General features: G+C 53.7%; 4 protein-coding genes across 4 annotated transcripts; all 4 read left to right on the top strand.

Annotated features, from left to right (window-relative positions):
• Positions 1-103: 103 nt before the first annotated feature.
• CPAR01_13333 (uncharacterized protein) lies at positions 104-1,051 on the top strand (the record flags this gene model as incomplete). Its single annotated transcript, XM_060497587.1, has 2 exons — positions 104-149; positions 684-1,051. The coding sequence occupies 2 exons, from the start codon at positions 104-106 to the stop codon at positions 1,049-1,051; spliced, it is 414 nt and encodes a 137-aa protein (XP_060343980.1).
• Positions 1,052-7,554: 6,503 nt separating this feature from the next.
• On the top strand, positions 7,555-8,863 carry CPAR01_13332 (uncharacterized protein; the record flags this gene model as incomplete). Its single annotated transcript, XM_060497586.1, has 2 exons — positions 7,555-7,767; positions 8,321-8,863. Coding segments are annotated over 2 exons (756 nt in total), but the record flags the coding sequence as incomplete, so codon positions are not given.
• Positions 8,864-9,468: 605 nt separating this feature from the next.
• Positions 9,469-9,927, top strand: CPAR01_13331 (uncharacterized protein; the record flags this gene model as incomplete). The annotated part of the gene is made up of 2 exons (XM_060497585.1): positions 9,469-9,716; positions 9,828-9,927. 2 exons carry the CDS (start codon positions 9,469-9,471, stop codon positions 9,925-9,927), a joined length of 348 nt encoding a protein of 115 aa, XP_060343978.1.
• Positions 9,928-20,797: 10,870 nt separating this feature from the next.
• On the top strand, positions 20,798-21,103 carry CPAR01_13330 (uncharacterized protein; the record flags this gene model as incomplete). Its single annotated transcript, XM_060497584.1, has 1 exon — positions 20,798-21,103. A coding segment is annotated over one exon (306 nt), but the record flags the coding sequence as incomplete, so codon positions are not given.
• Between the last annotated feature and the right edge of the window lie 450 nt (positions 21,104-21,553).

The following is a 21,553-nucleotide window of genomic DNA, read 5'->3' as shown; positions in this document are numbered from 1 at the left end:
CTCCTTCCCAAATCAACGCAAATTCTCGTTGACGAAGCCACATGCATCACGAAGTGGGTAGGCGTGAGAACTATCCGCAAGGCAGGAACGATGCGCATCGACAATGAAAGAGGTACCGCACGAAGCGATGAGCACAGATCCATACCTTAGTTAAGATACCAGGTACCTTGGATACCTTTGGCGTAACTTCCCTTCCGTAGGTAGACACGTCGGTGAGGCAAGTACTCCGTACGGATACAGCAGGCACGAACATTCAGGTTGGCGCCAAGGCCAAGGAGGAACTGGAGGAATCAGGAAAAGCAAGAGGGGAAATGATGCGAAACGGGACTTTGGTGGATTTGCATCTCGCTTTTGCATCTTGCAGCCTTTGGGCTTCACTTAAAGAAAGCTACCTAAGACTAAGGCACATTTGGGTTGCCCGAGTTGCCTGCCTGGGTAAGCAATGAAAAGTAAGGTCGGTCGGGCTTAGATGGGGTCTGATGCTGAGCTCATACTGATGCTGATGCTGATGCTGATGCAGAAGAGGCAATGGATGGCCTTGCCTTGCTTGCCTCATTGCGGGCATAGAAGTTGCAGGTGTAGAAGAAACACACAAAGTGCATATCTCAAGTGCCACAAGCATCTTGAGGCAGCGGGGTGAAGGATCTCGCAACGGTCTCTTGGGCTCTTGAACAAGTGCTTAGATAAGCTGGGTGGGGTCCTTGAGAACCGTAGGTACTCCGTACTCCGTACTTCATCAGGTCTTGCCCATCTCACCCAAGAAAACACGACCGAGGGGACTGATATCAACCATAAGGTAAGAAACGTACCGCATTGCGCTCCCTGCTTGTGGTCCCTCACAGGCTCACGTCGTGATTCTGTCCGTCTCTCCGTTGAAAAGAGGAATGCGTGTGCAGTGTGCTCCAAAGATGCAAGTCCAAGGCGACACAGGGCAGAACAGGGCAGAGAGCGGGTTCCGTTGAATCATTCCATTTGCTGCGCGCTCCCGGTGCGTCCCTCCCGCGGTCCAGTGTCGTGGCTGCAAAGATCAGGGGTATCCGATCAGGATTAGCGCGGGTCCACGACGACGGGGTAGCACCGCATGGTGGCCCGTGGGAGGGGAGAGAGAGCAGACAAGGCAGGCGCAAGGGTCTCCGAGAGCAGGGCAAGGACCACGGCTCTCTCGACCTTCTCGTGCTTCCTTCCAAACAAATATCCCAAGTATCATCAACAAGTCCACTGCCCAAGCTAAGGTAAGTCCCTCGAGATACAATCCTGGCGTTCCATTCTGTCTGCTCGTTTGTTCTTTGCAGCCAAGAAGCGCATTACGCGTTTGGATACTATTTCGGCGAGGTATCTTGAGTCTCATTTCCTCGGTACTCCTACCCGCAGAGAGGCCTTCTCTGCAACCGTTCGGATAGAGCGTCAGTGTGAGGTATTTGGATGGAGAAAGAGTCAGAGTCTGGAGACAAGGGCTGCTCGGTAAGGCAAGGAGGAGGAAGAAGAAGAAGAAGAAGAAGAAGAAGAAGAAGAAGAAGAAGATTGAGTGGAAGACTGGAAGGCCCTGAGGGCATGGGGAAGGAACTTGGGACGGGGGGGTGAAAGGGTGAAAGGGGTGAGCACTTTCAGGATCATGTTCTCTGCCCAGGCATACAGACCTCAGGGCGTGCGCTAAGCGGATGGCTACTATACACACACCCTAGCATCTAACAGAGCTAGGGGTATGGAAGGAAAAATGAGGGTGTAGAATTGAGCCCTGCTGGCCCTGCTGGCCCTGCGCCTACCTCCCACACACGGGAAGGCAGGAGCGAGGGTGGGATTGGCACTGGGGAACCTGATGGACCAAGGAGAATGGATCGCTCCGATACGTACCTTGCCTCGGACCTCAGGTTGAACCTAACGTAACCCAATGGGAGACGAACTACAAAGTGCAGACTCCCGTCGTACATAGAGACCACCTCAGGCGGCATAGAAATACCCAGGCAAAAAGGTACCTTGGTCTGCAGCACACACACCTACAGATGGCATCCGACAAATTTAGAAAGACAAGAACGCACTCACCACTCTTTCCCATCCATCTCAGTCAGCAGCTTCCTGTAAGGTTACTAAGGGGCCAAGGTAGTAAGGTAAGGTAGGTTCCCAGCTCCAACATATGGTACTACGCCTACCTGCCTCTGAGACAGGATAGTAACAACGACGTACAGGGAAGGTGTGCAGAGGGAACCTCACCTTCCGCGGTTCCTTGGCTGACTAGAATAGAAAAGAGAGCACCATTAGCTAAGGAAAGGGAAGGCAGGCACGAAGGATAGGTACCCTGGTACATGGGCATTTTGGGTGAGGGTACCTTACCTTACCTCGCCTTACCTAATAGAATAGTTGCATCATTCATCACCTCTTCTCGCTTTTGCCTTCCATTGGGTTGCTGTTGCATTCACGTTACAATCCACCTCCCTACACTACATCTCCTTCCTGTGCACCGTTCCGACCATGTCGAAATTGTCGTCGTCGTCGTCGTGCGGCATGTCAGTGTCATTGCGCTGCAGTTCCTGTCCTCCCATCTTCTCGTCTCATTCGACCAAACGATGGTTCAAGACCCCGAGTGGCACCTCTCCACAACCTCACCTCTCTGCCTTACACCGTTTGACCGCAGTCTACACTATCCGCACCGCACCGCGGCGCACCGTAATGACTGCACCCTATCGAGGCAAATTCCAAGGTTCCAAGTTCCAACCCTACGCCTTGCTGCACCACCGCTGTCAACTCCAGACCCCCTCCCATCCAGCCCAATCCCGCCTCATCCTGGGACAACGCTTGTACGACCTTGCCTCCCCGCCACAGACAGGCCGACAGACTGACTCCCCAGTCCGGCGTTCAACCGCCGCTACTTTGGCTCGTTCCACCATCACGATGCTATCTTGGAGCTGCCTTGCCACTCTTCACTCCAGGCACAGCAAAGCAAACACCCTCAACGATGCTCGATCTCATTAACGCAGACATTGGCATTGTTCCCAGCCATCACCTGTTGTCTGCGGCACTGCTGCCCACGCCATTAACTTCTACCTCACCGCATCTATCAATGACCTCCTCGACTCGAACCGCCTCCACACAGGCATGGATCTCGAACCATTCGTACCCCTCCCTGCAGTTACCCCACCGCCAATCACTGCTATCAGACACCAGGGTACTCCACGCCGCACCCATCTTATCTTCATAACCTCATACAGGTACACTCACCACCATACGTACCTACATTATGTGTCTACGCTGCGAACGAACATACTCAAAGTCCCTGCACTCTGTACGTCCGACAACACAAGGCAATCGGCTCCATGTGGTTTTTGTTTTTGTCCGACATTGGCAAGAAGCAGTTCCAACCGCCATCGTCGCCTCTTTTGGTGACCATCATTGATTGCAAATATCGTTTTGGGTCGGTATCATGCCCTGTCTCTTGTTCAGAATTGCTATAGGTGCTTACCGAAAATCGGAACCCACTCACTCAATCTCCGCAGATTTTTGATCAAATGCCTACGGAACAGGTGCAAAATTGAGGGCCCTTGATGCCGCTATTTCCAAAGTCCCTCCCACTTTAGCCAAGCAGGCAGAGAACTACGGTGCCAATGCCGAATATTGGCGCCGTCTCGCCTAGCAAGCTTATTTATGTGCACTTGTTTGGTACAACCTCTCCACAGCGTATTCACAATCAGATATCGATAGGCACTGCAATAATCTTTGACAACGAAATAGCTCCCCAAACAACGAGTGGACAACCACCGAAGGGCAACTCGGCTTGCGTACTGACAAGCTCACAATGGCAGTGCCTCATGCGCTACTACAGAAGCTTCAATATGGCAAAACGCAATTTCCACGGTCTAAAGCCTCCGGCCTGGTTTGGCTAATTCGACGATCTCCAGGTTGCGGCGCTGCTACTGCTGCTGCTTTTTGCATCTCGATCTAACCACATCGATCTTCCCGCAGCCGCTCAGTCTGCCAAGCAAGCCCGCCTACGCGAAAGATCTCAAATCCGTGGTCGCTTTTAGCACTTTCAGTCTCGGGGTTCAGATGCGCGGTCAGCCTGCCAGGCCGGCCATCTCTTGACTGGGCTGTGCACGTCGGCACTTAGTCCTAGCAGCCAATAATGGGAATGAAAAGCGTCGGGGATTTCGCCGTCAAACCCTCCTCTCATTCCGCCGTTGCGCTGCAGCTCACCGTTTGCATGTTCATGCCAATCAGTCAGTCAAGGCCCGCTTGTCGCCCGACTGAGCACGGCACACCCACAGCGATACAAACGCACCGCTTGGTTCAGGATGACTGTGTTTACGAGCGGATCCTTGGCCAATCTTGACGCTCAAAATTGCGTCAGCCTTCTCCTCTTGCGACGACCACGACAACGACGACAGAGCATAACTCTGTCACCAAGGAATAGCTGTCTCGCCATTGGTCTTCAACACGGGACGTCCTTTTGGTCCAAGCCAGCTTCCGCTGACTTGCCTTGCGGAGGGCTATTCAGTTCTCGGTATTCACCTATCGGTTCGGGTCATTCTTTCACGCTCTCTCTGCGATCAGGTGATGAGTATCACATCATTACTCTTCACACTAGGACACCCAAGAGTCCGTTAGAACGAGCTAAGACGTACGGATAGCTTGCCCGGACTTCGTACAGGCCTCGGTTTGCTCCGTTTGGAAGGGTGGCCCCTGTCGAGATCCGAAGTATTGGACGCTATTTGGATTTCTCTCCCGCTACTGGAAAGTAGGGCGTAAGGCCCCAAGTTTGACGAGCCGCCAGCTGCCCCTTGTCGGCAACGCTGAAGCACCAACAGCGTCAGTCTTTTCGGACCACAATCCATATTTTGACTAAGCGCCTACAGCCCCCCGCCGGCGCATGGCTGAAAGCCTTCGCACCTTCTGTCGCCTTGGGTTCTGGCCATGGCTTTGAATACCAAGTGTTTGCGAGTTCCATTCTCCGTTCCGTCATTTAGGGCTGACAATGATGCATTTTCCGAACCGTGCCGGTACGGGCACCAAAGTATTGTCAGACAAATGGCCCTACCCTCCGTGAAAGGCAAGACCGCCGAGGGTCCGGGGCGCTAGTAGCATTTCCCACAGAGACTTTTAGGGCAGCCCTGCATGCCCACGTTTTGCAGGAGAGTACCGTAAACCCTCTCAGGCAGACCAGCAGTATCTCCTGGCCCTATCAGGCTGGCAGGCTGACGTCTATCTCCGTACCTGGAGGCTGGTGCGCCTTACCCAAGATGCCGGGCAGCCCAGTTCGCCACCAAGCTCCCTGGGTATTGAATGGTACAACCGAGTGTTATATTAACGAGATACGGTAGTACTAAGGTTGCGATAGATGGACAAGAAGAAACGACCACGCCAAGGATAACGTCTGCTTGTTGTTAAAGGGAAGAGGCATGCTTTCCAAGCAGACGGCCATCGAGGAAGTCCAGGCCTGGACGTTGGCTCCCTGCGCATTTCCTTCTTAAACGTTCGTACGTACGGATACACACACCACCACCCTTGACAGAGCGGGGAGGGTCGTGGTCCGGGCTTTGCAGCGAGGTTTACAGCGTGCGTTGTCAGTTCCCTTTCTGGCCCATCGGCAGGCCCAAGACACCGGCGGCCGCGAGCGATCTAGGCCATCCCCGTCTGAACTCGAGTACCCAATTCTGCGTGCGCAGTACTGATCACCTTACAACCCACGCAGTTCGGCGTGTGACGACCAAATATGGTGATTCTGCCAGGTCCTGTGTCTTCATCGGACACTACCGCTATGCCTACAGATGCAATCGTGGTGATACCGAATCTCGCCAACGAGGCCGAGTTCGCTTTTGTCCGCGGATAAGTTACTCACGGCGGCGAAGAGGCTCCCCAGACGCTGTGATCTGGCAAAGTGTGGCCTGTGACATGCACTGGAACATGCTATTCGCCAATCATGAAGAATGATTCCAAACCGGGAGACGCGTTAATAGAAGCCAGCGTCGCTTCCATTCAGCTCGCTTACAATCGTGCAGACTAGCAATCAACCAGACTTTGCTTACGGTCACATTTACGCTACGCAAAGCCAGCCACCCGTTGTCCGCCACTGAAGGGAGGCGTCTGACCCTACTTGCTGCGGAGTCTTCTCCGAAGACCACCTCGCAATTCCACGAAAGGGGAGAGTGACATTTAAGTTTTCGGAATCTTGCGCTTTCACTAGCCCTGACTGGCGCGAGACTTGTGGCAGTTGGCCATGTACGGTAAGCATGACAAAAGCTCATGCTCGCACGCTCAAAGCCCTTCCCTTCAGTGGATAGTGGCTTTCTTCAGTGCACCACTTATCAACGACTGCGCCGCGTCCGTCGATAGTCTGTCGATGCCCAGGCAGAGTCGTGCTGGAGCGTTTCGGAACGAATCGAGTACGAATACCCCGCACCGTAGGCGGTTTGATTTTGGAGCATCGGCAAGGTGGGGGTAGAACGGGGCCAATCGGCTCCGATGAGGGTTTCCCTGCTGCCCTGCAGTTCAAATCTCCACGCTGCAGCTCCAATGCTCCATACCCTGATCATGTCAACCAACGATCCAACAATAACAACAACAACAACAAACGGTCAACGAGGTTGGATTCTGGAGACAGGACATGTCCCTAGCGCACGTGGGTGATGGTTCATCTGACGAGTCATGCAACGACTCGAACCCTCGTCACATGCAAACCACATACGGATGGACATTGTTGGAACATTCATCAGCCACAAAAAGACAGCTCCGGCGCGCTTGCCAATCCAAGAAGAACGAATACCTACTGGTTGAGTGCGGAATGTTGGCAAGAGCCCGTCTGCCTTTGGATAGACTAGGACGGTATGATGGCGGAAATCCAACCCCAAAGCCACCTCCTCAGCCCTACACCGTTTGGGCCTCGCTGCCGCGGCTTGCTTAGCTTCGTGCCTCCAACTTGGCGTCTGTCTGTCGGCCTGTCGACAGGGGTATTCGTACTCCCTCGTGCCCCAAGCGGAGATAGGGCGTAGATCCTGCTCGCACGAGCCACTCCAACACGCTTGCGTGGGTTCAACTTGTACAGTATCTGTACGGAATACTTAGTCAGGACCCGGACAAGGCCGTGAACACGGATTTCACCAATGTCGAAGCAAAATGCGGCAGCAATAGAACTTCCTGCAGGCTCATTGCCATTCAAAAGTGACTAGAGAATAGGTACTCGGATTCTGGAGGTATGGTTGCATTTTCGACCAGGAACGAGACAGCTCTACTCATACTTTGTACGTCAAGAAAGCTTCGAAACTCGGACTGACGTTTCCGAAGCCTACCTCACGTCGATCTAGCACTCACGGCCGCGAGGACGCCGATGGTCCGGCTACTTCTGTGCGTTCTGCTCTAATGAGAGGGTCTAGTTCAAATCCAGGTCGACTTGCGAATGGCGTTCGCTGGGCAGAATAGACATACGCCGCCGGGATACATGAAGATAGCGCAGCCAGATTGGCGCCGCATTACGGGGCTACCACGGACGTAACCATCATAATTTCGACGATTTGGAAAACATTGCAAAAACTATGTTAACCTTCAGCGAGGCTTATACAAGTTTGTAGCTATTCGAGCAACGATATCGAGTTGGAGGCTTGGCCTCTTGAACTGACCGAGCCGGATTGCACCACTGTGCGCGATGGCAGAAAAGCTCTTGCTAAGGACACGCAGCGCCTACATGTTCTGAATCAACATTACCGCAGGCTATACTCGGGAAGCTTTCTGGGAGGCATTTTGGACGAATCTCGTGAACCATCACTGCGTGTCCGAAGTGATGAAGTGCGTACGGATACGATTGCAAATTCAATGCAAATGGGACATATGGACAATGGCAGGTACTGAACGAACCGGGATGCCGATTGAAAGGCCTAAAGAGGACAACGACCCCAGACCAGCCATCTCGAGAACCCCAGAGCGTCGCCACTGAACCTCAAACCGCCGCCGCCAGACGCCAGTGCTTCATCGCCCCTCACAGACTGCACGTCACCAGAGCCCGCGACTCATATTGAGCATCTCCACATTTCCACCGAGAGCACCGAGATCACGGGCGGAAACACACCTCCTAATCCTATCAGACTTGGAAGGCAGCAACGCTGACCCCATTGTCAAAACTCAGAATCCTACCGAGTATGAAGAATCAACAATGAGGCTCTTTGCTACTTCTGGTATCTCAACTCGAAGCCTTTCAAGGCCTCCCTGTCCGCCCTGTGCCTTTTCAAGGGGCCTCATTGGCCATTATCATGGTGTGACACCGTTAGAGATGCAAGGCAAAGGGGCCGGACCTTGGACAGCTGGAATTCCATGCCTCGGCACATTCAGACCCAAATCCTAGGGGCCTGCGGGTTCGGACGTCCTGATAACTGGAGATTGGGGGAGAACTGGAGAATGGAAGAAGGCTGTGCAGCGCAGTGTAATGGAGCTTGATGGAGTCGCTCCGATGGGTGACAAGGCGATGGCTTCCGTATTGGAGCGACCCCCGAGTCCCGTCATCCAATGGGCCATCCACGACCAGAATGGCATGAAACATTGCCAGGCTCGCCAACCCATGCAGCCATCCCCGAAAGCCCAAGCTTTCGTCTACTGCACTGCACACATAGCGTACGATTCGACCACCCAAAAGCTCCAGTCCGTCTCCTGTGATCTAGTGTATCCTCCCATGAGTCCCATGGCACCTGTCTTGATTCAGTACCCGGACACCCGCGGGGGGAGCCTGGCACACCCATTCACTCAACTGGCAACAAAATGGAGCTTGGCTATGCCTTACCCCTTAAAGGCTGCAACTGCCGAAGCCTCGCAATTGGCGTTTAGGCGCATGACTTCCCTACGACTCAACGAAGGGGACAACGAAGGGGACCACGACGTTCAGACGGCATGAGCTACTTGTACACTTGATTGCGAACGAATACGTACGCTGAGATCGCCCATTTTAGTCACACGCCATAGGCTAAGCATGTCTTCCTCAAACTGGGGCCTCCATGACACTTCAATAGGCCATTGGAATTTGCGCCACAGCTTCTCAGCCACGGGGTGTGAGTGCAGCCGCTAGCCTCTCCGCAAGGCTCGATGCCCGCTATACCTACCTCAATACCTACCTATTATGGCTTTCGATTCGTGTTCGAGACGAGTCACTAGGCATGGGATCAGCCGAGTCAGAACCACTATCCGTACGGATACAGAGTAGATGGCTTTGGTGCCCAAAGCTCCTGTAGAACATAAGCACACCGAAAGAAATAAAAAAACTCACCTCGGTGAGAACGAAGCTCATCTCTACTCCATACCTCTCTGTGCCTCCTTGCACGCCAACGGGTCTTCTTACCCACTTCGACTCTATCCATGGAGAATTTCCGTTTTCTGCTCTCACGGTGTGCTGACACGATATCGAAATCTCAACAGTCAATCCTAAAATGCAAAAGAGAGTCGAGGTTTAACGGTTCAAACTTCCAGGTCTTGCAAGCCCCAGCTAAGGATCCAAGACAAGCAATGGGAATCAACAATCCCAATGTCCGTAGGGCATCAGACCCCCCGCCGATCTTTGCTGTGGGCCGAATAAGATCTGCCATTCTAGCGGCCAAGCTCAGATTGCTCAAGAGCGCGTGCGGTGTCTACACCTTCTTCACCTTGAAGCGATCCAATGATGGAGAGGCAGAACTTCAGACGGACGATGCTAAGGATGCTGAGCGAAGAGAAGGCGGCACCAGTGCTGTTCTTAGCAACGGTCCATTCCCTATGTGAGTGGTGCAGCGCAAGCAATGTGGACTTGAGAAACACAATGTGCTCCGGTGCGGTCTCGAGTAACAGTTCTATGGATACGGACGCCTGGAATAGCGTGGGCATCTTAGTGCAACGATCGACTCCACTGCCATGGACAGTAAGCAGGCTGCAGGACGCTATCCCTCGGGAACAATTTCAAATCTGCCTCCCGAACTGCGCTTCTCCTAAGCTCAAGTTGTGGCAGAAGCCAATCAAAAAATGACTGCCTCTGGAGGTATCGGAGAAGCACAACTCTATTGCGGGGGAGAAACAGAACAGGCACGCTGGTTATCCACACAACCATCATTCTCGGCCGTATTGTTCGCATTACGCTCACTAGGCGCCATAATCACTACATGCCATCAAAGGCTACAGCCATCTCAAGTCAAGTTACCAAGCCAAGACCACGATTCACCTTTCCAGCTAGCACCTGACAAAGTACTCGAGTGGTTTGTCACCACATCGCTGGGAGCTGGGAGCTGGGAGCTGGGTGGCACAGGTAGCTAGATGTCATGGCCACAATGCATCGATCGAAGACAGGGCCGCATGCCCAAGATCAAATTTTCTTCAACGGCGATGACGTTCAAGGGCTGGTGACGACTGTGGCGCGGACTGCAAAGTGAGGGTTGGGCTTCAGGACTGTTGGTTCATGACTGCTGATTTCAGAGCGAGTTCTCTAGTCGTTTAGCGACCATGCCAAGGGCCCAATTCTTTGGGCACTGCTACCAATATCCTACTTTGAACCTGGTCTTCAACTCACCTACACTTGGATGTCAAATGTCGCGGCATAGCTCAGGCAATGGAAAGAGGGCAGTGTTTCCCTGCGATGTCTAGCTGCCCATCGATCGGTCGCAGGTCCAGACGTGTGCGGACGTCCCATTCACCTCCGGCCTGGTCCGTTCGCATGATGGCTTGGGGTTGCTGAAAACCGGCACGCCCGCATCAGGTTGAAGAGCAACCCGGACGACATCTCGGAAGGTGGGTGCGGGCGCGGAAGAGGGTCCTGTATCTACATCACCATCCTTCCGGAGAAGTTTTCAGGTCCCCAGGTAATCAATCACCTGGCTGCGTGGCGTTTGGACAGCGTTCCCGATACGCCGTGCCGGCGTCGTCATCCTCATTTGACTGGCTGTCATTCCAGCGAGCAGAGTCATCGACAACAGGAAGGGACAGTCCCGTGGGGCGGTGCTAAAGCTTAATCTCTAACCCGTCGTGCCCGCCAGGATGGTCATGGTTTCTGCTCCATGGTTTTTGCTATGGAGGGTGCGGAAGAGAGGCAATAACAGAACACTGCTAAAGGGTGTTGGCAGTTCGACGAGGACTATCGAGCCTTTCCCTGCCGGTTTGGTTGCCATTGTCGAACTGATAAACACCATCCACTTGGACGAACACGGTAGCCCTGCGATTTCGATGTCTTGGGCCCCTGGTCTAGGTACAGTATCTGTCCGTCTTGTGAGAGGTTCGCCGATTATCCAATCGCCCACCAAAGCTGCCAGGCAGTCCCAATCAACTTGCTTCGTCGGCGCCTCTGTACATACATCACTAAGTACACAACATGTCAGTCTAGGCCGCCACGACAAGCCACGCGACATCTAGCTAAAGCCCTGCGAGTAAAGGGAAATTGCCGCGGGCAATACCTAGCTGAGACAAGAGGTAATCCGAACCGACTCATTACACTCTCAGCCCACCGAGGCATCGTTGTACCTAAGCCAGGTCCAGTCTCACTCTGTGTCCCATCTGATAGCCGAATTACCTATATCTCCATGAATAGGACTCCCGCAACGTCGTGCTGTTGCAGCGGAGAACGCGAAAACGTAGGCATGCACGATCATCTCAATTCCACAAGTCCAGGCAGCTTATCGGAATCCCAAACAATGCCGGTTGGTAGTCAGCCCGATGAAATACAAGACATGCGCGCCCTGCGGTGACCGGGCGCTACGGTCTCATCCTGGAACCGAAGACCTGCAAGCAGCCGCGAGTACCTACGGATACAGGGCTGAACAGACAGTGACCAGATATCGACGGGTATGGATGTGGCGTTGCCCTTTCCGGCGACATGCATACACATGCTGACACGAGACAATGCGACGGCAGCACATTGTGGACTAAGCCGGCCGGCAAGGCTCGACTTTGAAGTAGAGTACCGCGAGTACCATCAAAGTGGCGTGCTGAGAAGGATGAAGGCGCACCGTTGCTTGTATCCATGTCTCAGACGCCTTAACACTAACGGTCTAGGTATTCCTTTCTTTCTCTTTGTATGCCCCATTGCCTGATGCATTCTACGCCGCTGCTCAGCAGAGCTACTGGCATTACATGTACAGCAGGCCGACTTGTCATGACATCTAGTTGGTCTACGCAGTCTGCAAGACGGCCGGCGAGCAAGGGGCGGGGCCATGCCCGCTGTGTCGGTAACTTCAACTTCCTTCACGAACCACCTCCCCTCCATTATGACCTCTTCTGCGTCCTACGGCGGTCATATGACTCAAAGGCGTACAATTAATAGTTGCCAGGATTATAAGCTGTCATCTTCGAAGCATCCTTTGTTTACTGGGATAATATTAGGCAAACAGCTGGCGGTGAAGAACTGCAGCCTTGGCCGCGAAAACACCAACGTCCCAACATGGCCTGCAAGGCCGAGGCAACCTGCATTCGCAATTGCTACGGCTCAGGTTGCGCCGTGATGATTAACTCATGCGCGTCGTCACGATTTTGAAGCCCAAGGTTTCGCAACTCTAAGGCACGGCATAAACGCTCCCATTGTCAATACGCCAATATCTCTTGCGGCGCATGCAGACGCCCGTCGATTCCGCCTCCCCTCTCACCTGACTCACACTTGATCCAGTTGCAAGATCATAACCCCAGCCACCATTCGCTCGCTTGGCCATATCATGCGAGGAAGTCAGACATAACAGCACGAGAATCGCGAGGGAATCTTCGCAATACTTAGGCCTACCTACGTACCTACCTACCCGTCTCCCTTGGGATGCGGCCGCTAAGGCCTGACAGCATATCTCCCCGCTCCGTACCCCTCTCAGCCGTCACTCAGCAGGAACTGTGCCGTTCAGGTACAGCATCGATCACGGTACAATAGACATGTCCACAAGATCCTTTATTCGTCTTGGTGCGTATTTGGACCAACGAAAAGATGAGGAACTCAGTCCTTCCGTGGACTAGCATTGAGGGGAAACGTTTTGAGTGGCCAGAATCCGCAGCCAACGGATAGGCGGTTCGACAACATCGACTGCAGCTCCCTCCGGAACGATGGAATGGCCCACGGCGTTTATCGGTTTTCGAATCTGTCAGATGGCATGGCTTGCTCCGTGACGGCCAGCTGCGAACTCCTACTCTGCACTTCATGCGCATCAGAGTAAGATCCTTGTAGTATAGCAGCAAAATCTGCAGCTTATTTTGGGGTCCTAATTCAATTCCACCGGCATCATTGAAGCCATTATTCAATGCTACAAGCTACGATAGAGGCGCCTCACTCATATCAGCCTTGCGTCTACTAAGATCTGCACGGTTGGTTCGCTCTCTCCAACGACCCTCGGACATTGACGTCCTCCCCACGCTACCTGCCACACAAGCGATCCGGCTTGCTACGCCTCGTGCTGAAAGGCTCTTTCGTCGCTGTAGCGAAGCTGACATCGGATGGGGGCTATAGCAGGGAATATCAACTGTGCCTCGGGCATATTTCGTTCACACTTTGTGACCTAAAGGCGAATACACGCTGTGATGAGAGACAGGCATCGAGGAAGCGGTGTGTCGGCCGTATGGTTGTCCGGTAGGTTCACAACAGAGCCTCCGGAACACGAGACGATGCCAAGGTCCGTACGGAGGTGAAGCTAATCTTGTGGTCGGTCAGGCTTCCGAATCAGTCGGTCGTCCGCCGGGCGAAGCGGGGCCCGTACCGAGGTGTCGGTTTTAGCGGGCACGGGGGCAGGCGTTCGGAACTTCAAACTGGCACGCGGAGTGATACCACTTGGTCCTGACAGGGCTGATAGCTTGGTCGATTTGACTCTTTCCGGGTTGTTACTCTTTACTTGAAGCTGATCTGCTGCCTTTCGGATCCATCCCTATCAGCATCGCCACCCCCGTTGTCTCGATCAGTCATTTCCTCAGCAACAGATAACTATTTGGGAATGCTGCGTCACTTACTCACTCAACATCCGGCATCAAGCCCACCTTGACAGTCGCAAGAGCCTACATAACAAGTACGGAGTACGGGTTGAGGAATTCGCAGCATCAGTGGCCTTGGGTACAACGGCACGAACTCCCGGTGAATGGGACCTGGTTTGGATATGGGCCCCCACTTCACTACCAAAGAGGATAACTTTCAAAAGTCCAAAGAGTTTCGTCATTCTCGTGTCTTGAGGACAGGCATCAGCACGTCTTTACCAGCATTTTCAATAGTTCCGGGGCTCTGCTGCATCTAGATCCGCGGCTGAAGCCTGGCCACTGCGTGTAACCCGCATGGCGTTGTGCGAAGTCGAGGGTCGTTACACTCAAATTGTCAGCATTGTGAAGGAAAATTAAAAATCGGCATGGCTTCTTCATCGGGACACGGAGCGAGGACGGAGGGAGTGCCCCATTCGGCAAGCGCATGGAAGCGGCCTAGAAGGATTTCGGAAGTTTGCGTGGCCTACCCGCCTGGCTGCCTGTCATCAGCTCATGTCGGTGATCCCTTCCAGTCAGCATTTAGTTACCAGCTTTTTCAGCTCTCGACGCTTAACTTGCGTGGAGTTGAACAAGATCGCTTCCAAGTTGCGCGAGACGTCGTGCCACCATCACGTACCACAAAGTGGGTATACGAGTACAGAGGCCCACGAATGACTAGCCGTATATGAAGTCTACGACGTTGCATGACAAGGTCGCGCAGTTTGACTCGCTGTCGAGAAGCCTTATTGGGCACGACAGGCGCGTCGACAGTGGTCCTCAGTAGGAGACTTTTGGTTGGATCGACGGCGATGATCTGCCGTCCTGGCCCCAAAGCCCAAAGGGCCCCGCGGTAGCACCGGGCGAGGGGCATGACTAGGACAAAAACCGAACAGGGCCATGCCTCGGGTTCTGAAGTGTGTAATTGCGCCGAACAGGCGGTGGTGGTGGCGTCTTGGAAACCTAGATTTCATCTTGGCTGCGGCTGCCTCTACTTACACCACCTATACTATTTTTTTTTTCAGCCGCCTAGGGATGATGGAGATGGGCCAGTTGGGCTGGCTAGACACTAGGGCCCCCATCGGCCACACTATGGGTGTCTCCGGTCAACCGAGATCATCAGAGTGCCATTCTTCTGGCCAAGGTGGTTCACATCAAGCGACGATCGAGAGGCATGGCGGCATGGAAGCATGGCAGAGGGGAGCCAGTCGTCAAGGAGTATCGGTCTTTGTCCCATGCCAACCGAACCCACCCCTGAGATCTCCAGTTCAAACGAGCTGCGCCCAGCGATCAGCCATGCCGGAGCAGTAACACCCGGGATGGAACCTCCCATCGGCGCGAGTGGAACAACGCAGGCAAGCAGAGATCAACTTGCGACGCGCATGTTTCCTGGACCTGTCCGGACACTTGTTGTGAACGGCCGGGAAGTTGTCGTACTGCTTCATTGTCCATTTGTCGCTTTCCCGGCTGGCGTTCGGTGCTTACGCGGTCCACGGAGGTAACGGTAGAGTGGCGGCGGGGACACACACGGAGCATTGACAAAGTTGCCAAAGCAGCAGCCCCCTGGGCCCCTTTCGAAGGGGCAGGCAGGTCTATGGGATACATACCAAGCTGCCCACGATGAAGCAAGTTTCTGTCAACAGCAAGATTTCAGTAGTCATCCTCATCCAACAAGGACAATTCCTGACTGAGGAGAGTTTAGCCTTATGGTCCCCCTTGCAGGCACCACGCTCACGGCATTGGGTTCGCAATGGCGTCGCACCAGGTGGGCAACGGCTCGTCGATGGCCTCCCAGACGGACAAGCGCTGCCCATCCGCCCCTGGGCCTCCGTGTGCGTTCCATGGGTTACGCGTGCTCCTCGCCGGGCCACAGCCAATAGCCGGCGGTGCCCCGGCCGGAGGTATTGCTCTCTTGGAGTCCCGTCACCGGCGTCTCGACTGCCGGAAGCCCTAACCATCATCTCCTTCGTCTATCCTTGCAGCCCCCATCCTTGGACGACGACCTCTCCCACGGATTGCACAGGTATTAGCTGTTAAACTGTTCCCTTCCTGCTGGGTACTACATAAAATCCCGCGACGCCCCCGTTTTAGGGAGATTGGCATCATGGCCCTGTCCCCCCCGGTGGCCCCCTCTCTGTCCCCGACCGGCCGGCCCTGTTTGTGGATACCTCTACTCTGAATTCGACATTGGATCACCGGCACGAGTGTGGCAGTGCAAGAAGCAATGTCCAGGAGGTTGCGAGCGTTCTCGACGAGTCATATTCAGCCTTTGGTAGAACCTCCAACCTGGCATTGCGTAGGCTCCCTTTATGATGTATCGCTATTTGATAAACCTTTGTCTTGTTTTTGGCTTTCTGACAGGCACACACGCGCTTTCTTTCTCCTTTCTGGACCACTACCCGGTCGAGGGAGAGCTTTGAATGCAGTTAGCTACGGCGGGGTTTCATGTGCTTATTTTTGAGTTCAATCTCGGCAGAACCTCCCGTCTGGTACCTGGGACCTCATTCCTTGACAGCTTTAGAACGGCGATGATGAAGCTGCAAAATGAGGGGTTGAGAGGCCGCGATAGCAACTCATTTCCCTGTCCCGAATCTATAACCCAATTCGGCAAGGCGACGATGTCACTGACCTGAAGCGATTGATCGCTCGCAGGCTGGTCAAGAGCCAGGGGGGACGGTCGGCGACTAACCACGACTCCTGGCCTGGGTTTACACACCATGGTATGGACCTGGTCCCTCTCTCTCACAGCTTGCGCTAAATCGCGAAGTTGAGAAAAACTCCCCTTTTCCCACCCCCTCCTCCTCCCCTTTGACGCCCCCCTTTCTTCTCTGCCCGGCTCTTCCCAGCCAGTCCCTGACATGCCGAGGTCGAGGACGGGGATGCCCTCTTGTTTGGGAAAGGCTTCAACCTTCTGGCAGCGTCAACAACCACGACGCGCTGATCAATGATCCCGCACTTTCCGCCCTACCGGCCACAGGCACGCCGCACAGCTAGTTAACTCCTCTGCCTGGGACACAACGCCAAGGGTCCGTCTGCCGCTAGGGCAGTGCGCTAACCCTCCAGTTGGGAACATGTCACACGTTTCGCTTGTAGGGCCGCGCAGGGCGGAAGGCCTACGCTTTTTGGCAAAGCACAAACCTTCAGGTTTCCCAAGCGTCCAAGGTCCCCACATGACGAGGAGAGGCAGCAGCAGCGGCAGCAGGTCAAGGTTCGGCTGAACGGGGGGACGGACACGGGGACCAGTGCCCAGTGTCCACCACCCGTTCTCGGTTTTTGTGTGCTGTTGCTTACTTAACCTGTATTGGTTGTACGAGGTTTTGCTAGACGTCTTCTGGAAGAACACGAGAAGGTCGTATATGCGAACTAGTCTCGGACTCCAAGGGGGGTAGGCACGAGGGGTCGACCACCAGAGCCTGGGGACAAGAAATGCCAAAGACGAGGCAATATCCGTGATTCAGCTGGCTTGACGGGCCTCGCCCCCAGGAGCAAGAGACAGGCCCATTCCAAACGGAGTGCTCAGGGCCAAACAATTGCTGCTGACCATTTGACGACTGGCATCCTGTAAGCATTTCTCTGGCCAGTGCCGGCACAAGAGAAGCAAGGCAGCGTTACGCGCGGGGTTCTTCCCATCATTACATTCTCCGATGCAACATCAAAGCTCAACTCTCATGGGGAGACGGAACACGACCAAATCACGAACTATTCCCCATGTGTAGTGTATCGTCCGCTGTCAAATCTGCTTTTTTCCACACTGTTACACTACTCCATCGTCAGGGCATGTCAGCGAAACCTGCGCCCGGAGACCTGAACCCTGCGGAAGTGTGTATATCAGATTCTGACCAAGGCTGATTCTGCCCGATGCCATAACACGCATAGGGGTGGGTGTAAGTATGGTTCAGTCCGGTCTAGAGAGTAAAGATACGGACACGGATAGAACGCTCTGGGGGCGACCGGGGAGGGGGCCGAGAGGTAATCAATCGGCGAAAATCTCGACTTGATCCTTGGAGTACGGACACGGGTGACGGGATCGGATAGGATAGGGAGAGGGAGAGGGCTGCCGCCGCCGCGCCATTTCTTTTCTTTCCCTCGCCTTCACCTTGGACCTGGGCTCTGTCCGTGGTGCCTGTCCCGGCCGGGTGCGTACGCAGCAGTCCGTAGGTACGGCTTGCTGCTCCATCAAAAACCCCGTTCCCACGTCGGGGATACATACGGATGGATCATCCAAGGGGTCTTGCATTCTTTTTGAGTTTGCGCCCTGTGGATGTTGCAGTTTGGGGGCCAAGTTCAACGAGGTTACGGGCAGGGCAGGGCAGGGCAGGCTGGCAGGGTAAGGCAAGGCAAGGCAGGGCCGCAGGGTTCGTCCGGGACATGGGCAAGGGGAGACGGACTGGAGGACTGAAGTTCTGCACTTTCTGCAGGCCTGAGGGACGCAGGAGAGACGGCGATTAAGTCCCTACGGAGGGGGAAGAGAACCCGGTCAGACGTACGAATACACGCTTCCATACCATGCCATGCCATGCGATGGTCCATGGTAATGGGCAACGACGATAACGAGTACGAACCGCCCTAGCGTTGCAGGCGAAGGGGTGTCCCGTTGCGCAACGCGGTCCCGGCATACATGTAGTGCGCCTGCAACCTGCGTATCCGTAGGGCGATGATCCCGTATGCTGGTGATGAGGATGAAACGCCTTTTACGGACAAGCTTCCTTTCTCTATCTTGGGGCCCGGGCTTGTGCAGAGGTTCAGAGATACTTACACTACATACACTTCACGCAGCGATCAGCGGTGCGACAAGCTTACTGTGCAGTGTTAGACTGCTGGTAACACGGAGGATACCGTCAGATTTCCAATCCTCTTTTTTTTCAAAGATTTGAGAAGCAAGCATGCTCGGCCCTTTTTCAGGATGAATGGAGCATTGGAGTCATGAGTCTCCACATTCTTCAGCGTCCGTCTCTGTTTTGACTATTAGTACGGTTCTCCGCGAATTTGCATCTCCGAAGCCACGGGAGCCACGGCCCACGGGGATATACGGGGTTCAAAAAAGGGTAATCACCGTTTGGCTGACCGCTGACCTTTGGTGCAAGATGTGTAATAAGGACTTTGCGAAATGGACAAACTACCCAAATGGGCTCAAGCTCCTGATCCTGAGTGTTACGTCACAAGGGCCTGACAAGTACTGTGCATTGCAGGTCCTGTTACTGCTGACTGTTCTTTAGGCTCTGGCATGCATTCTCTGGCATGCATTCTCTCAAGGGGGATGTTCCTTGCGGAAGATGCCGCCCGCGACGGCGTGTAATATGGCAAAACAGAAGCGCGAGTAGTGGCATTGCTTACGACAAAAAACTCTCTCACACCGCACTTTTGGCAAGTCAGGCAAAGAATCGCCGAGGTTCAACGAGGCAGGCCGCAAAGTAAGAAGGACGCTAAGACGGTATCTAGATTCTACACTATGAAGTACACTAAAACCACACAGCCTTGCCCGCCGGACCCTGGGGGGAAAGATTCAGATCGGACATGGTGTGGTACTTACTATCCGTCTCATCAACCATTCGCACGGCACACGTTTTTCTGAAGCTTTTACACTAAGACCAAAACCACGATGACCGCGACGACACGGACCAGAAAGTGTTTTCCCGGCGATGGCCCCCACGGCTTGCGACGATTTGGTGAGTTTTGTTGATTGATCGAGGTCGATCTTTGTTCGTCTCGAGTATAGTATACTGTTCCCCCTGGCTCGGTTTTGATAATGGCCACATGGCACGATGGGAGGTGGCTTTCTAGATCTCCGATTTGTTTTTACCTTACTGATAAGTTTTGGTCATTGAATGTTATCGACTGGTTAGGCTCTATCGTAAAAGGCTTATAGGAGCGGATAAGTAGTGTTTAATGAGCTGGCGATCTACTCCGGTGACGATGGCTTCGCATCTAAGACTGAATAGAGGCATTTTCTTGTCAGATCGTTCTGTCTTTGGATGATACGGAATTCGCTCTTCTCAAGAGGCATCGAATCTTTCTGCTTGGGGCTCGTTACGTTGCATGCCCCAGGTACCGGACACGAAGGTCCATGTTGCTTGGGCGTGCAGGTTCTCGATGCATGTCGTTTTCGCCGGTGCAAAGCATCCGACTTAGCAACGGGACAGTTCATTATCAACATTCTTCGTTGTTCTTTGATCATCCCTTCCAAGTCCTCTACGACTAGGTTCAGGCATGGCTTCATCGAATTTACTTGTTGGGCCATCTGTCCTTTGGCTTTTGCTCTCGTCAGCTCCGCTCAGTCCATGTCAGATGGTCGTCCGCCGTCAGTCAAAAGACATGCATTGAACCATTTTCAATACTATTGAAGAAGTCCGGACATGACCTTGAGGACACTACTGGGGCTGCATTATGCCGAAGCCTGTCATTCACAGGTCCTGCATTGGCTTGGCCTCTCTTGAGTTCCAGCTCAACTGGGTATCCGTAAATTTGCCCAGGTCCGGAGCAAATTCCGTCTAATGGAGACGATTTGATTTGACAATGGGACTTCTGTCCTCTCTCCAGTCTACGTTGTCTTCCATCCCCTCTCTTCCCCCTTTGCAATCTTTTCTTCTTCTCGTCCCCATTTCCCATGTGAGGTTGTGGATCAAGAGTATGTGTCGTCATTACGATCGGCTCGGGACTTGAATGTAAACCTCTGCCCAAAGAAGGAGATATATCACCGGGGGGTTTCCTTTGCTGCGCCTACTCTGTCTGCATTTGGGTCATATTCCCCAGGGGCAGATTGGCAGAAGAGGAGCCGTATCTGGCGATGTTCCAATATTTCTGTTCGGCATTAACCGAACATTCAGGGAAGGTGGTAGAGGAAAGACTCAGGTAATCCGTACGGATACTCTCAGAGCAGGGAGAAGGCATAGCTAGTGGTCAAGGAGCATCCAACCCGCCTGGGGTAGGGGGGAGGGTCGAGTGGGTCGTTATCAAGCGCTGTTCGTGTGCCTGTCAGAGTGGAAGGGGGGCGGGTAGATTTGGGTTAATGAGTAAGGCGAGTGCATCTTTTCTGGGTCGGGTTGCGAAAAGGCAGTGCCGTGGAGTTGCAGCCTTGCTGGATACTTGCGGTTGCTCCGCTGCCATTTGGGGGGTGTTTATTGCTATTCGGGGACACCACTTACTTTTGTTACTTTTGCTCTGCTCCATTGACCAGGAGCCTCCAAAACGACAATGCTTTGTCAACGGTTCGTAAGATGGCTCCGGAGGGGTGTAATCGTCCCAATTTTCACAGAGAATTGACTCTCACAACTCTCTGTCATATTCTGTCCGGCTTCTCCATCTCTCTCTGTGTGACTTTGTAGCCTGTCTCTGTTGATCATTCATGGCACGGACGGAAGTTCCGAAAGGGAAAAGAGGAATGAAGGTTCCACTGCGGGAACCTTCCCATCTCCTGCCATGAGGTCGTGCAACCGTGGTTCGTCTATGGGCATGAGAGAGAGAGCGATTGATTCGTACAACCTCGTGTTCGTCTTGCGTAACAGTCGACTTTGTCATGTATCTGTAAACTGCTTTGCATCCGTATGTTACGGATACTTGTCACTCACATCACGTTCCACTCTATCTCGGTGCGCGCGGGTGGGGTGGTTCGGTATTTCTTCATAGAAAGTAAGCATTTACCGATAGGGATCGATGACGCTCGCCA

This window comes from Colletotrichum paranaense (genome assembly GCF_030867605.1).
Source record: "Colletotrichum paranaense strain IMI 384185 chromosome Unknown Scaffold_12.1, whole genome shotgun sequence".
Lineage (NCBI taxonomy): Eukaryota > Fungi > Ascomycota > Sordariomycetes > Glomerellales > Glomerellaceae > Colletotrichum > Colletotrichum paranaense.
Note: the sequence above shows the minus strand (reverse complement) of the source record. Positions and strands in the feature narration are given on the sequence as shown.